The sequence below is a fragment of the Neofelis nebulosa genome, chromosome 8 (assembly GCF_028018385.1).
Source record: "Neofelis nebulosa isolate mNeoNeb1 chromosome 8, mNeoNeb1.pri, whole genome shotgun sequence".
In the NCBI taxonomy this organism is placed as follows: Eukaryota; Metazoa; Chordata; class Mammalia; order Carnivora; family Felidae; genus Neofelis; species Neofelis nebulosa.
The window spans coordinates 70,408,750-70,425,927 of NC_080789.1; the positions used below are offsets into that span (position 1 = coordinate 70,408,750).

Genomic DNA, 17,178 nt, shown 5'->3' on the forward strand with positions numbered 1-17,178 from the left:
CTGGACCAGCTGCATCTGTATCACCTGGAGACAGGTTACACGCGCAGAATCTCAGCCCCTACCCCAGAATTACCCAATCAGGATCTTCACTTAAATAGGATCTCCAGATGAAGTGAGAAGCACTCATCCACAATTTCCACTGGCTTTGTTGAAAGAAACAAATCAACTGAACTTGGGGTTAAGTCTGTACACTTATGCTCCCAAACATGATTCTCATGCTAATGAAGAGGTAGGTGTTACCAAACCTGTTTATGTCAGTTGTATTTGTCTTGCAATTGTAATATTATTGAATTGCTGTAAGTAATATATAATATATAAATCAGTGAAATATGAATGTGAAAATAAATGTTTTCTTTAAATAAAAATTGAGTTGAGTGCTTTGAAAAAAGCTGCTAAACTCAAACTACTGAAAAATAGACTCTTCAATTAGATGTCAGTAAGACAACTGTAAAATATTGTGGAATAGGATTAGAATGATCCCTCTTTAGATTGCTTGGCAAGGATCTTAGTCCACTTAAAAAAATTAGAAATTATAGGTAGTCCTGTTTTATTTATATAACCAAGTATGCAATGAAGCACAATCAAAGAATCTATACTAAAGAAATATGTTGTACTTCAAAACCTTGGGTTTGTGTTTTAAATTACAATGTTTAGGGTACGTATGTATTGTTGTCTGTGACTTCTCACGTTAACTGATTTCTTTCAAACGATGGACCAAATAACTATCCAAATAACATAGGGTAAAAAGGTTTCTACTGAATATCTGTGTGACTGTCCTATTTGAATATTAATTGTATTATTCTCTTTCCGAGTTTTTTTTTTTTTTTGGTTGTTGTTGTTGTTGTTTTTGTCTGCATAGCAAAATAGTTTTCAAGCTTAGCTGTGTCTGGACAGCTTTTAAAAATAAAGAGGCCTCGGGGCACCTTGGTGGCTCAGTCAGTTGAGCGTCCGACTTCGGCTCAGGTCATGATCTCACAGCTCGTGAGTTTGAGCCCTGTGTCGGGCTCTGTGCTGACAGCTCAGAGCCTGGAGCCTGCTTCTGCTTCTGTATCTCCCTCTCTCTCTGCCCCTAACCCACTCGCATTCTGTCTCTGTCTCTGTCTCTGTCAAAAATAAATAAACATTAAAAAAGATAAAATAAAGAGGCCAGGTCCTATACTTAGAGATTCTTTGTAATTGGTCTGGCATGCAGCTGGGGCATAGAGTTTTAATGTTCTTCAAGTGATTTTAATATGCATCCACAGTTGAGAACTGTTGGCCTAGCAGGTTCGGAGCATATAAATTGGTTATAAAATCAATTTATAATAAATCAGTTCCAGCTTATATAGGTATCCTGAGTAGATGTCCATTAGGATCTGGATACTAAGTATATTATTATGATTATTATTCTATTTTATTCTCTGAATGTATCATGAGTACTCTTACCCTGACTTAAATCATATTAAAACATTTCAGTGCTGATTTTTGCATGCTTCTCCACTGAGAAGCATTTCCAGTTATGCTCTTATAAGACGTTGTTCTCCCTTTCTGTTCCCACACTACCTCAGAGTTGCATGGAGTTACTTGTGCCTGTGCTCATCTGTTTCCCATCCTTGGCTAAATGCGGCTGGGAGACAGGAAGGCATCTGCCTAGTACAGCCCTTGGCGGACAGTAGGTTACCATAAATCCTCCTTTCCACCAGGTGTTGCCTTTCTTGCTACAAAACTCTTTCTGAAAATATTTTGTTTCTCTAGTTTAGCATTTTGTTGCTTTCTGCTTTCCTTTCTCCTGCTCCATCTCAAGTATACTTTTAAATGTTTGTGTCCTCTGCTGCTTCCTCTACTCCCTCCTTCTTCCTCATTGTGCTGCCTCTTCTGCATTTCTGGTACATGGAGTTGGCTCCCTTTAACCTTAAGTTTCTCCTATTCCCTTGGCTCATATTCTTCACATTATGGAAGGAGTTATTAATACACCTCTCAGAAAACTGCGTTTAAAATATGTCCTCCTTGGGGCGCCTGGGTGGCTCAGTCGGTTAAGCAGCCGACTTCGGCTCAGTTCATGATCTCGCGGTCCGTGAGTTTGAGCCCCGCGTCGGGCTCTGTGCTGACAGCTCAGAGCCTGGAGCCTGTTTCAGAGTCTGTGTCTCCCTCTCTCTGACCCTCCCCTGTTCATGCTCTGTCTCTCTCTGTCTCAAAAATAAATAAACGTTAAAAAAAAAAAAAACTATTTAAAATATGTCCTCCTTAAAGAGCTACCCCCCTCAACACTTTGCCTCTTTGTTTTGTGTGTACACAAGAGGTTAAGACTGCACAATCCCTGTTTCAGGGTCTTTACTCGTAATCTCTTAATTGAGCACAGATGTGTGGTTTATATGAAAAGGGTCCTGCTTTACAACACACAAAGCATTTATGTTCAACATCTCCTCACTATAATATTGAAACAACATGTACCTCAAAGGTGTCAGTCATCTGGAAAAATGTTTTCCGAAAGTTAAACCAAAGATTAGGTGTTCAAGTTTTGACTGAGTTCACTGGATGTTTGGTGGTAAGGAAAGATACACAGAAGGACTGTCAGATGAATTCTAGTCCTGGCTTTGAAAGTGACAATGTGTGAACTTTTCCTTATTATAGTTTACATTATGTTTTCTTTGCAAAGTGATAAAACCTGTTGCCTCATGTGTATGCATGCTGTCATTTTCACAGTTTGCGTGTACTGATGCAAATTCTATATTTTTCTCCAAGTTTTACCTCTGCTCATTACATTTATTTTTCTTATCCCCAGAAGACTAAATGAATTGATTACAGTGTCTTTTTAAAAGACTCCCTTGTATGGTATTTAAGCCAGGATCAAGAGTAAGGCTACCTAAATGAAATGAAGTTCAGAATATATGTCACTTGCAATTTAAATTGGTAAAATTAAATTAGAGAAAAAAGCACTGACTCCTTCCTTCCAACTATCCACTTGGCCTTTTTCTATTATCTTCAAATATCCCATTCTTGTTTTCCCAGTATATAGCCCTGTAACCCAAAGGCTGATTTGGACAGGGTGCTAGAATTTTTGCTTTTGTTCTATTCTGGTAGTTATTTTTATCCTTTGCCTCCTAACCCCTCACTACTGCTAGATTTATGGTGTTTCAGGGTCGTTCTCTTTTTGGAAGAATAGGCTACTGACCTAAATTAAGGCCCCCTAGGAGAAACGCTCTCTGATCCTTTAGAAGCCCAAGGACATGATATATATAAAACGGGACAGGAGGGTTGCACGACTACTCTCAGGATCTCATTTCCTAAACTCTAATATTAGTTTTGCAAACAACTAAATTCCCAAACAATTAATGAGATTTAGTTAAAGGAAGCAATCATGTATAATTAATGAATTTGTGAATTATTTAAACCCTCTGAAATTCTGATCATCTTAAATAGCATTGGCTCCTAAAAATTGGCTTTATGGAGAGGAAGGAGAAGTTCTGTCATCAAAGTGTCCACGCTGACTTTGGTCATACATGTTACCTGGTATTCTTCACGTTAATAAGTTACTGCTCTGGCAGGAGCCAGCTGTTCTTTCATTGGCTGGTAGGCAGAGCTGCTCTCCTTTCAGACGCTTCAGCTCCGTTGCAGTGGAAAGCAAGCTGCCATTTCACAAAAAGGGCAAAATACTTCTGTGAGACTCGATTTATAGAATATGAGAAAGAGGCAAAATCAAAGGATAAGGCCAAATGTAAAGAGAAGTGTGAAGATCAAAGAGGTCCAATGCACTTGTTTTCAGGCTTTTCATCAAACAGTAAGCTGGAAGAGAACTTACCAAGAAATTCAACAAACCCGTAGAGTTTATTATGCAAGGCCAGTGCCGGGTGCTGAATAAGATCCAAAGACAAATAAGACACTGTCCCTGTCCTCATGTAGGAAAGATTAAAAAAAAGTGTGTAACTAACTAGAACAGAAAAGGAAAAGTGTGTTCAGTGCTCTAATAGAGATTTAAGCATTGTAGAAGAGGGAAAAATTAATTTTAGCAGTCAGTGCTCAAGACTTTCATTACAACCCTATTGTTAAGAAAGGACTCCAAGTGAGTCCAGATTACAAAAAGAAGATTGTGGGCTGGGGAAATGCAGCATGGCTGATTGGAGTCTTTGAAGAATACTGAAACACTTTTACATTTTATTTTTGCTTGACTCCATAGAACCTTAGCCTGCCTCGTGAATGCATTTATTGTACATTCTTTTTAAATAGCTATAGTAAAAATACAAACATACATAATTATAGTTAATGAGATATTTTCTCATCCAGCAGCTTTGATTTGTATATCACCAACAAATAACTATCATGTTGGCCCAGAATAGATAACTGGCATTGTACATGGGATGTTTCAGAGTCCTCCCAGAGGAGATCAAGATTTCAAAGAAAACCTTATAAAAACCACTACTTTATACAACTCTGCCCTGAATAGACAGCTTAAGCAATCCAAAGACCACTGATACCTGGTGTTTTCAAAGAGAAGTTTAAAGAAATCAGAAGTCTTGGGGCGCCTGGGTGGCGCAGTCGGTTAAGCGTCCGACTTCAGCCAGGTCACGATCTCGCGGTCCGTGAGTTCGAGCCCCGCGTCAGGCTCTGGGCTGATGGCTCGGAGCCTGGAGCCTGTTTCCGATTCTGTGTCTCCCTCTCTCTCTGCCCCTCCCCCGTTCATGCTCTGCCTCTCTCTGTCCCAAAAATAAATAAAAAAAAAAAAAAATTAAAAAAAAAAAAAGAAATCAGAAGTCTCATTTCTCATCTAAGTGAATTATGCTGGTTTTCTTCTTGGTATCTGTAACTTTTATTTTGTTTTTTTTTACTTTTATTTTTTTTAATGTTTATTTATTTTTGAGACAGAGAGAGACAGAGCATGAATGGGGGAGGGTCAGAGACAGAGGGAGACACAGAATCTGAAACAGGCTCCAGGCTCTAAGCTGTCAGCACAGAGCCCGACGTGGGGCTCGAACTCACGGACCGTGAGATCATGACCTGAGCCCAAGTCAGATGCTCAACCGACTGAGCCACACAGGTGCCCCTTTTTGTTTTGTTTTATTTTGTTTTTTAATTTTTTTTTGTAACTTTTATTTTGTATTGGATCATTTTTAAAGGTGTTGATACCAACTGGGAATTTTAAAGTAGACTCCTATATGTCAATCTAGTAACAAAAAGGAAAAGCTAAATAAATAGTGAGCAAGGAAATATTTAGAAGTGAAATATGATATATTCTTTCAGTTTTTATATTCTAAAATATTTTTAAGATTTTTTTGTTTATTTTTGAAAAAGAGAGAGAGCACAAATGGGGAGGGGGAGAGAGAGAGAGAGAGAGAGAGAGAGAGAGAGAGAGAGAGAGAGAGAGAGAGAGAGAACACACAGAGTCTGAAGCAGGCTTCAGGCTCTGAGCCATCAGCACAGAGCCCAACGTGGGGCTCGAAGTCAGAAACTGCGAGATCATGACCTGAGCTGAAATCGGACGCTTAACCAACTGAGCCACCCAGGTGCCCCTATTCTAAAATATATTTTAGGTAAATTTGGATCATTTTTTCTACAGAGGTTGGCAGGAGTTGATTTTAATCTCATTAGAGGGATCTGCATTTTCTCTCTGCATTAATGACCAGTCAATCAGGATTTTAATGTGTGACTTAGGACTTTTAGAGTTTTATTGGCTTCTTTCACTTATCCATTTCTCAATCTGTGCTATAAAACTTGTGTTCACTTTTTGCAACTAATGACTTTCAAATTTGCATCTGTACTAGTTCTTGTCTTCCCGTTTCTTTTTAATTGTTAAAATGGGGGGAAAATGAAGTGAAAATAATTCACTTTAATTACTTTGGCAGATTCTCTCATAAGTACAGTGCTAGTAATTATGTAATTAGTAATGTTTAATATAGTCTTGGTAAAACATGTGTACCATTTGTTATATCATTCTCTTGACTTTCCCCAAGTTCTAATTAATGTCCCCACCTATGGCTGAATAGGCAGTGCGTGGGATAATTCTGGGTGACATAATTCACATAAGCCATGATATGAATGCTGTCCCCTTGGAGTTATGCAAACAGCAGCATATACGAGGGTCACAGGAAATATGCATTTGAAATTGGTTAATATTAATAACTTAAGAGTAGTTGCAGTATTTTCATGGGGGCCTAGCTTCTTAGTCTGCAAGGTGATAGGCCTATATGAATGAATGAATATCCATCTTCCTCCAAACTTCTGATCTTAAAAATATGCATGTAATATACACAATAAAGCACTTAGCATAGATATTTGAAAAATGTAGCCTTATTGATAAAATTCTACTTGAAGCCTTGTAAATAATTCGGAACGTAAGAATCCAGGGTTATGTCACAAGAACCTTAATGCTATATGTGTATACACACACACACCCCAAAGCCAGGAAAGAATGAAGTCTCTGATTTGAACACGTGAATGCAATTGAATTAAAGAAATCAATGCAGCAAAATGATCATTCCTTTGTTGTTTTATGGAAGTGGTTTCTATTACTTCATACTCTATTGGGGAAGAGTAAGCAGCCAGATACAGTTCAGTTAGGAATTCTAGAAATGTTTTCTTTTTTCTTTTCTTTTCTTTTTTTTTTTTTTTTTTTTTTTTTTTACAGTATTGTGGTAGCCACAGTGATTATGGTCTCTAATGCTTGCAGGGGCTGGCCTTGGTCAAAATTCAGGCATAGCCCTCATCTGCTTTCCCACCTCTCTTTTGACACTTGATTTCTCCAGAGCTTACTTAGTTCCTTCATCTTGCCTTCTGCTTGCCTGTGAACCTCATTTTGAGAAGCTACCTCATTTTTCCTTAAAGTGGATCTGCATTTTTTTTAAATGTCTCTATTTTTCTCTTCAAATTTATTTGCTCTCTGTTCCACTCTCTCATGCTTTTCTAAGCAAGCTACCCTTGTAAATGAGACCTCTTCATGGTTGGAAGTGAATTAATATGATAGCCACGTGTGCTGGTTGCTGGTCATTCCCGGGTGCCTCATTATCCCACTTCCATTCCCTCTCCTTCCCTGCCCTACTCTGTGCCCCAGGAGCCTGCTGCATTGCCTTGGTATCCTTGCCAATAGGCTTTGGATAGGCTTTGCCAATGGGATGCACTGGCAGGAAATTAGAGGGCAGGAGGAGAGAGAGTTGGCTACATTTCTTCCCTGTTCCTTCCCTGCACGAGGCAGCATTTCTGGCAATAGCTGTGTCTCTCTTGATTATGGTTCCCTCTAGGCATCTCTCCCCCATAATGCTGACCCAGACTAGGCTCCAGTAAAACCCAGTCCCTGCCCTTGTTCCTTAGCCCTATGGTGGTGATAACTTCCCACTATTGCCAGTCTTGAGTCCTTCACCAGCCCATTTGTTTCCTTTTGTCCTCTTGCAGAAGTTCACCACTCAGTCTCCTGTGTTTACATATAACTTGTGAATTTCTCAATTATAGGACTTCAATTTGTCTTTTATTATAGTTAGCTGTGGATGAGTCTGTCTGCCCTACTGAATAGTAAGGGCATGCATCATGTCTCATTCCTCTCTGAGTTTTAGTTACCTAGCAGACTGCCTGGCATACACTAAGAGCTCAGTACATATCTGTTAAATGTATTAATAAATTAATATGACTTTTACTCCTTCAACTTATTCCTAAGTCCCAGAGACTTCCTCATGGCCTTTCCAGGATTCCTTGAAGTAGTTTTAGGAAAGATTATAAAATTTCTAAGTTTCTTAACATTTTTCCGCTAAAGAATATATATTTCCGGGGAATATATATATATACCGTGATGGCCTTACTAGGTAAGGCCACAGCAACTGATCAATAAAGAAGGCAAAAATCACTCACTTTGGGTTCTCCCTAAGCCAAGTTCACCCTGTTTGTGCTCGTTGCTCAAAAGGAAATGAAGCAATTGTGATCTCATTCATTATTGGGCTTTCTCCCTTTGCCAGGCTCCATTTGGTGCCCTATTGTCCCACAAGGTGCCTATTTGAGTCTTTTGAATTAAGAGTTAACAACAGAAGCTGCATTTGCTCTACATGAATATTAAATTGTCATAAGACTTTGTATACGGAGAACTTACCCTTGTGTTTTTTACAGTTTCCTTTCCCTTCTGTTCTAAGACTTGGAATATCATTTTTTTTTCCCAACATACCCTTGGACTTGAATAGGCTGCAGTTATCAAGTCATATAATAAAATAGGCTTAGAAACCTTCAAATGGCAAGTACTTAATAGAAGTAAGGAGGCTTTATTTTTTTCTCGTGATCTTACAAAACGTGGTACTTATTAAGTATCATTGCACACACACTAGGTCAGAACTTGGTGTTTTGAGGCTACTGGATCTCATAAGAAAAAAAGCACAGTTAAAAATTGTATGTTGAACAGATATATCTTATAGTCAATTAGGTTCTGTAAGTAAATGCACATGCTATTTTAATTCATAATATGACAGATAGTATACAACTGACACCTCTCTAGTTTCCTTTTGAATTTTCATAAGTGTGCAAGCTTTAGCCAGCCTTTAAGTCACATAATTTATGCAAGTAAGTTATATTCTTTTCTAGCATGCTCCAAAAATTCAAAATCAATTCACTGGTGGTATATATTATGTAGTGAAATTTGTTAATAAAAGCTGAGTAAGGGGATCAGTTGAAGATAGCATTTTAACAACACAAATGCTTTCCATTAAATGTGCAGCTTCTAAATAATTGGTTAAGTTTTCACTAAGGATGTAGGTTGCTTTACATTTTAAATGAGTATTTGTACAACCATGTATATATTTAATATTAATAAAATTTATCTAATTTCTTTGTTACCAATTATTATAGGCAACTTGATACTCTTTTACAATAATGATGCAAAAATCATATTTATTAAAGCAAAGTGCTAAAATAACTTGATACTTTTAAAGGTTATAGGGATATGTGAATTACGAAGAGAGACTCTTCAAATTCACGCAAAGGAATTAAAAGAAAATGTACACATCCGTTTTGTAAAGTCTGTATAGTTAAAATTAAAAATTGGATTTAATAAACAAGGTCAACAAACTGCTGGAGTCTTTTCTTATCAGATGGTCCATTCCACTGGTCTTTTTCTAGAATTTATGGAGCTCCATAGCATCCACAGTATCGAGTGCCCTGTCAAAAAAGAAAAAAGAAAAGAAAAGAAAAACAATATATAATTGCAAAAACAAAAGTTAGTTCAGAGTCTGATAAAGGGGTTTAAGCCACAGGGGGATTCTGAAAGTTTGGTTTCATTAGCTCCAGGGTAGCTGTCTCTAGGTGATGAATTAACATAACTGGTAGGAAACCTTCATTTCAAAACAAGCAATTTCTGTTGACGAAATGTTTATATGAATTGAAAGTATTTTGGAAGTCTCAAAAATTTGGTAATTTCTATGTATTTTCACTAATTACAAATTTTTTCCTATTGAATCTGAAGTTCTAGTAACATTTTAGCTAACTGTGATGGAAACAAAGCAGACCTAGATTAAGATTTTTCAGCATCCTAAGTAGGGTGCCCTAACCTACATACATTTACAAATTAAATAGTGCTAACCAATAAAATATAAAACTTAATGTATGTGCAGAAGTTAAAATAGCTGCCTTTAAAATTTTATTTTAGAATTCTGTGATGGTATATAAAAAATGCACTTTTCTCATATTTGTATTTTGCCATGATTTGTAGCTGCTTCAAGCACCTGCTTGATATCCCCTAAGTGGAACATCATCTAGCAGGCATGAGTCAACTCTCGTGTTTTCAGAGTCTACTTCTGACTTGTCATTGTCCTTATATTTTTGTTCCTTATTTTACTCTCTGAACTTAATGGACATAACAATAACTGGATCCTACATATGCCTTATGTTTAGATTGAATTTAGGTTTATGATCATTCAGCCACTTTGAAAAGCCTTAAGACCATGTGAAATATGATATGAACACCTCCCAACTATTTTTCCAAAAGAAAAATTAAAAATAAATATATATGTATTTTTTATTCCAAAGCGATATGCCAGTTTCAAGGACGGACCTACTTTGAAGGAGAAAGAAATACAGTTTATTCCTCTTCTGGAGTGTGTGTTCTCTATGAATGTAAGGTAAGGAAACTCCTCTTTATTATGTAAACTCAGTGAATATTTCTGTAGAACCTCACCCTTGTAATATCTTGAAAACCTCTAAGGCAAAGAAAAAAATTAAGATAATAATTATAATTCAAATAGAAATTCTCATTATTTTTGCAAACATATAAATGAATGCCTGTAAAATAATTTCCCCAGTAAACAAAAAATGCTGTTTTGTCCAATTAACGTTTTATGAAGTTGTCTTATTTTTCCAAATTCAAACTCCCTCCTGTGAAGAAAATGTAGATAAAGTTAGATTCAGCCTGTTGTCACTCATGGTTTTTGACCCATGTGGCAAATATCACTTAGTTGAGTGGAAAATCATAAAAATTACCTAATTAAAATTAGCTTTGGATGCAGATAAGACTGATAATGTTCTTAATCCCTTTGGTAAGAATATTTTAAGTGATTAGAAGGGGATTTCTTTATAAATTTACTGCCATGGTCTTAAGTATGCTTCTGAAGCAAATGTCATTCTTTTTATCACTGCTGCTTGACCTACTATCTGAAAAAGTAAATAGGGTTTCATAAAACTTTTCATTTTTGCTTTTTTATAATGTTATATTTCTTGACATAAGGTTATATTTCAAGTGATATTCCAGCTGAAGGAAACTGCATATACGGTATCTGCCTTAGGGTTCCCTTTACATTTGATCCTTAATTTTTTTCTTTAAATGCTTCCTGTACATGTTTTTTGGGGGTGATTTAGTATGCACAGATTATCTAGAAAATGAAGATGCTGTTGGCACCACTGATAAACTGTGAGCATGTATATGATTATTCAGTGTTAGGGAAAGGAAAATCCTAAGAATTTTGCCAAGATAAATTGAAAGAAGCCAGCTATCTACTTCATGCATCTTAGGTTAGAAGTCCTCTGAGATAAGCAAGGAGGAAACATAAAAGAGGCAAGACTGTGACAGATTTGATTTCCAGAATGAGAGGTCTGATTTCTTCATTCCCATTATAATGTACTTTAGCCACTTCTTTTGGCTTTAAGCTGGCTTTCCTGTAGTGCATAGGTCCCCATCTTAAAGACAAGGGAGCTAAGGTATATGGACATTAACATGATGTACTGATCCTGTATGTCTTTTTTTTTTTTTAATTTTTTAAGTTTATTTATTTATTTTGAGAGAGAGGGAGAGAGAGAGAGAGGGAGAGAAAGAGAGAGAGAACAGAGAAGGGGCAGAGAGAGAGAGAGAGAGAGAGAGAGAATCCCAAACATGCTCCATGCTGCCAGTGCAGAGCCCGACGTTGGGCTTCAACCCACTAACTGTGAGATCATGACATGAGCCGATGTCGAGTCAGACACTTAACCGACTGAGCCACCCAGGCACCCCAATCCTGTATTTTAAGATGGATTTTCCCCTGTTAGCATCCCTACACCCAACACTGTTTTGAGTGAAGTAGGTCCCACTATAAATACAAGGATTGGAAGACTTAGAGTGAGATCTAGTAATTCCAAATAAAGAAAAGGGAATTGGAGAAAAGTTACTTCAAGGAAAGTAGAAAACGTTTCTCAGCTGGTTTCTACTGGTAAATTCTAACTTTGAAACATCAGCTCTAAATTTAAAAATCTTGAGGCATTTGAAACTTCTCAATGTGTGTGCGTGCGTGTGTGTGTATTCTTTTCATCTGATCACTGTGTTTTATAATACTGATAATTATGGATTAGAAAGTTACTGAAATTGTTGCCAATTTGATTTTAAGATAGCTATAAAATGATTTCATTTAAATTGGGTTATTGAGAAGTCTTAATCCCTTTGGTAAGAAGGAATTGCCTATATTCTGAAAGTAAATACTGAGTGAATGGACAAATGTTACCTTTAAAAAAATTTTTTTTTAACATTTATTCATTTTTGATAGAGACAGAGTGAGAGCAGGGGAGGGGCAGAGAGAGAGGGAGACACAGAATCTGAAGCAGGCTCCAGGCTCTGAGCTGTCAGCACAGAGCCCGATGTGGGGCTCAAACCCACAAACCGTGAGATCATGACCTGAGCCAAAGTCGCACTTAACCGACTGAGCCACCCATGCACCCTAAATGTTACCTTTTACTTACTCAAACAAAAGGCATCATTTCCTACCCTCTAATGTGCTGTCCAATAGAAATATATAAGCCACAAATAATCATTTTTATTAGGCGAATTTTTCTATATTTAACCCCATATATCCAAAATATTAGCATTTAATATGTAATCAAAATTATTAATGAAGTACTGCACATTATTTTGTCATACTAATCCTTCAAATCTTGTATTTTATGTTTACAGTATTCAAGAGCTCCATGTAGCTAGTGGCTATTGATTGTACAGCACAGCTGTACCAGATTATCATAAATTTCTGTAGTCCTTGACTAAACTCTTTACACTAAGAACTTCCATTGTTTCTTCTCCCTTTGGGCCCTGTAGTTTCTGTATTTATACCTTTACATAATTGACAGCTCTCTCAAGCTTTTGTTTTCTGGGCTGTCAAGGTTAGTCCTTGATTGTTCCTGTATTTTCAGTTTTGTGGCCTTGAAAGTATGTCCTGGGCGTCTATGACTTTAATAGTTAATCCCAGAAAACATTATGGTTCTGAAAATAAGATTCCCGAGGTGGACATTATTGTCAAACCAAAGGAAGACTAGCATTTAACACCTCTGTGTGCATGTCTCCTACTACTTTCTCTTCTTTGTAAGTGTAGTTGACATGTATTATCATATTAGTTTTAGGTATGTAACATAGTGATTTGACAATTATATACACTATGAAATGTTCACCACGATAAGTGTAGTTATCATCTGTCCCCATACAATGTTCTTATAATATTATTGACTGTATTCCTTATGCTGTATTTTTCACCCAATGCGACTTATTTATGTTATAACTAGAAATTTGTACCTCTTAATCTCATTTAACTATTTTGCCCATCCCCTGACCCCCTCTGTTCTAGCAACCACCAGTTTGTTTTCTGTATTAGTCTATTTCTGTTTTTGTTTATTTTGTTTTTAGGTTCCACATGTGAGTGAAATCATATGGTATTTGTCTTTTCTGTCTGACGTTTCACTTAGCACCATATTCTCTAGGTCCGACCATGTTGTCATGAATGGCAAGATTTCATTCTTTTTTATGGCTAAGTAATATTCCATTGTCTGTCTGTCTCACATCTTCTTTATCCATTCATCTATCAATGTAGACTTATGTTGCTTCCATACTTTGACTATTGTAAATAATGCTGCGTAAGCATCAGGGTGCATATGTCTTTTTGAATTAGTGTTTTTGGGTTTTTTTGAGGAAAAAAACCCAGAAGTAGAATTACAGGGTTGTATGGTCTGGCCATTTTCTTAATAGGATCATTTTCAAATCATTATAATCTCTTTTTTATAGATACTACAGGAAGAGGAGATGTTGAAATGAGTACTTCTTCTGTAAGAGTAATACTTACTAGAAATGACATCTAAAAATCTAACTAAGCTTTTGAACAGTATTAAAATGGAAGCCTACAAGTTCCAACAGTTATTTTATTACTTATATGCTGCTATAGTTGATGACTATATCTCTTTGTTCTTAAGAGATAGGAGGTTGACACTACAGAAGCCAACCAAATTCTGCCTTCTTTTTCTCTATACCAAAATCGCCTGTGAGAATCTCTTCATAACAGTTTGGAAAACTTTGAAAGAGGATATTGAAATGGCTCAGTTTTTACTTATTGATTTATTTATTTTTCACAGTGAGCTTCTGATCTAATTTAAGCTGTATTTGTACCACAGTTGTCATCTGGATGTGCAAATGTGTTGTAAAACTAAAAGAATTTTTCAGGATTCCCTAGATGTTTGACAAATTGTTTATGTGGCTGCAATGTAGTATGCTCCTATTCCAAGAGCTGCTTATCCATTTTAAAGGATTTCCAATTATGATTTAATGTTAATTTGTGAGTGAGCCTGTGGCCTGTGCAAAGTTGTCAGGAGGAAAATTTTACCCCTGTGTAAGCAGAGTCCTCTAAGATGCTGGACCTGGGAACTTCTTAGTAAGTCCTAATCCAGAAGTTTCAAGCATTTGTTCTCTGTGTCTAATAGGACCAAACCATGAAGCTGGTTGAAAGTTCAGGCTGTCCTGCTTTGGATTGTCCAGAGTCTCATCAGATTACCTTGTCTCATAGCTGTTGCAAAGTTTGTAAAGGTAAGACATGTTTGTAAAGTAAGATCCATGAGCATGAGTCATTGTTGGAATCAAGTTTAACCGACATGAAATAAAAATTTTTATAAGCAAGTTATTTCCAAAGAATAACAGTATTTCCTTAAATTATTTCCCAATTTAGTAGATAGTAGATAGTCACAGAATATTTATTATGATTATTGAATTAAAATCAAGGTGTTTCCATACATCTTTGCTATGTGTCTTATACCTATCTCAGGTTCTGGGTCTTTGAATTTCTCTCTGTGTGCTGGTTCTGAGTCAGCGTGACGCTGCTGGAGAAATTGACACAACAGGGCTGAGATATTTTATTAGTCTTCTTTTTCCTTTCTTTCTCTTTTTTCTTTTTGTTTTTCAGTTGGTTGTTTTTTTTTTTTTTTGGTTTACTCTTTCTCTTTTGTTTATTTTTGTAATTGACTTTGCATAATTTTTTAAAGGTGTTTATTTTGAGATAGAAAGTGAGTATACAGGTGTAAGCAGGGGAGGGGCAGAGAGAAAGGGAGAGACAGAATCCCAAGCAGGCTTTGGACTGTTCAGTGCAGAGTCCGACACAGGGCTCAAACTCACGAACTGTGAGATCATGACCTGAGCCAAAATCAAGAGTTAGACGCTTAACCAACTGAGCCACCCAGGCATCCCACTCATGGACACCTATGCTCCTCAAAAGTGTGAGGCCATCAGACATGCATTGCTCATTCTGTGTTGCTTCTGTGGTGATAAGCCTAGGACCAATAAGTAGAAAGGGCTTAGATTTTCAGTTAACTATAAAGAAAAAAGTAAAATTTGATCTATTCATACATGCAGTGGGTTGCCTCAGGAGGCAGTGAGTTTCCCATCACTAACTTAATATTCTATGCTAAGTTCTAAAACTTGGTATTTTATTGTAGATTCAAAAATTAAACTAAAAGATTGATGATGTGCAGTTCTTTAAGATCCTTACCAGTAGCAAGATTATATGTGTCTTTCTGTACATGTCTTCCTTGATTTCTGATGTGACTATGTGTCTGTAACCCCATAAGTTGAAAATATTGTTGTCAAAAATGCATTTGAATACATCTCACCTATTGAATATCATAGGTTAGCCTCGCCTATAGTCAGTGTCCTCAAAACACTGAAAGGCATACCTCATTTTATTATGCTTCACTTTATTATACTTTGTAGATATTGTGTTTTTATAAATTGAAGTTTGTGGCTACACTATGTCTAGTGAGTCTATTGGCTCTATTTTTCCAACAGCATTTGCCCTCTTCATGTTTGTGTCACATTTTGGTAGATCTCACAATATCTCAAATTTTTCATTATTATATTTGTTATGGTGATCTGTGATCAGTGATTACAACTTGCTGAAAGCTCAGAAGATGGCTAGCATTTTTCAGCAATGGGGCATTTAAAAATTAAGATACGTACATTTTTTAGACATAATTCTATTGCATAATTAATAGACTACAATATAGTGTAAATATAACTTTTCTATGCACCAGGAAACCAAGAATTTACTTGACTTGCTTTATTGAGATTTTTGCTATATTGAGGTGGCCTGGAACTGAACCCACAGTATCTCTGTGGTATGCCTGTACATTAGCTTACAGCTGGGAAAAATCCTCTAATACCAAACCTGTTTTATAATAAACTGTTGAATATCTCATGTAACTTATTGAAAGCTGTAATGGAAGTGAAAACACAATGGCTGTATGGATACAAGATGATTGTATCAGTGGTTTACCCTTGTGATTACATGACTGACTTGGAGCTGTCATTCACTGGCCCTACCAGCCTCATGAGTGAGGATTGTACCATTTATCATTAGCCCAGGAAAAGATCAAAATTCAAAATTCAAAGTACAGTTTCTACTGGATGTATATCACTTTTGCTCATTATAAAGTTGAAAACTTACAAGCCAAACCATCCTAAGTCGGGTCTGTCTGTATTTTATTGAAATTATCATTTGTGAATCTCTCTCCTTTATTAGACTATGCACCATGAGAACAGGGCTAGCTCTTAATATTCACCTTTATATCCTTAACACCTAGTATGACACCTGGGATATTGTAGATGCTCATAATTGATATAGTTGTTACTGTATAGGGTACTGCCCTGTATGAGCTATTAGCTCTTTTTGAATAATGGCTTTTATGATGATGCAAAGGAAAGTTTAAATGGGGGGGAGAAAAAGAAAAAGAAACTGTAAAACATGTACCATTATATTTCTTTTATACCTTGTCTTTTAAAAGCAGACATAATATCCCTGTCCCATTTTTTAAATTTTATTTTTATTTATTTTGAGAGAGAGACAAAGAGCAAGTGGGAGATGGGCAGAGAGAGAGAGGGAGAGAGAGAACCCCAAGTAGGCCCCATACTGTCAGCACAGAACGCGATGTGGGGCTCAATCTCATGAACCTTGAAATCATGACCTGAGCTGAAACCAAGAGTTGGACACTCAACCCACTGAGCCACCCAGGCCCCCGTCTTTAACAGAGTGGTGCAGTTTTGTTTTGTTTTGTTTTCCTTTTAGCTCTTTCATCCATTCATTCAATTAAGTTCTGTGAAAGGCTATTTGGGCATTTCAAAGTGGTTTAAGACTTCGTCTACCAAGTATTGGTCCACTTTCAAGTTTTCAAAACAGCTCTCAGCAGCTAAGGAACACTACTAAAAAAGATTATATCAAGTAGATAGAAAGGCCATTTCAGTTTTCATCTTCACATTGCCTGAGCCAGCATCTTGAACAGAGCATGTGTGGAACTCAATATGAATCAAGAATGCACATGGGGCTCCTGTGTGGCTCAGTTGGTTAAGCAACCGACTTAAGCTCAGGTCATGATCTCACAGTTCGTGAGTTTGAGCCCCATGTCGGGCTCTGTGCTGACAGCCTGCTTCAGATTCTGTGTCTCCCTCTCTCCCTCTCTGTCCCCCTCCTGCTCACTCTCTGT

The 17,178-nt window shown here is 36.8% G+C and overlaps 1 protein-coding gene across 4 annotated transcripts in view; it reads left to right on the plus strand.

Moving 5' to 3' along the window:
- NELL2 (neural EGFL like 2) overlaps positions 1 to 17,178 on the plus strand; it is a 408,634-nt gene that overhangs the window by 192,460 nt on the left and 198,996 nt on the right. For all 4 annotated transcript variants that reach the window (XM_058743047.1, XM_058743046.1, XM_058743049.1 and 1 more), the window contains 2 exons: positions 9,967 to 10,058; positions 14,134 to 14,236. In XM_058743047.1, coding sequence (XP_058599030.1) covers positions 9,967 to 10,058; positions 14,134 to 14,236 — 195 coding nt within the window. The remainder of the gene's footprint in view (positions 1 to 9,966; positions 10,059 to 14,133; positions 14,237 to 17,178) is intronic.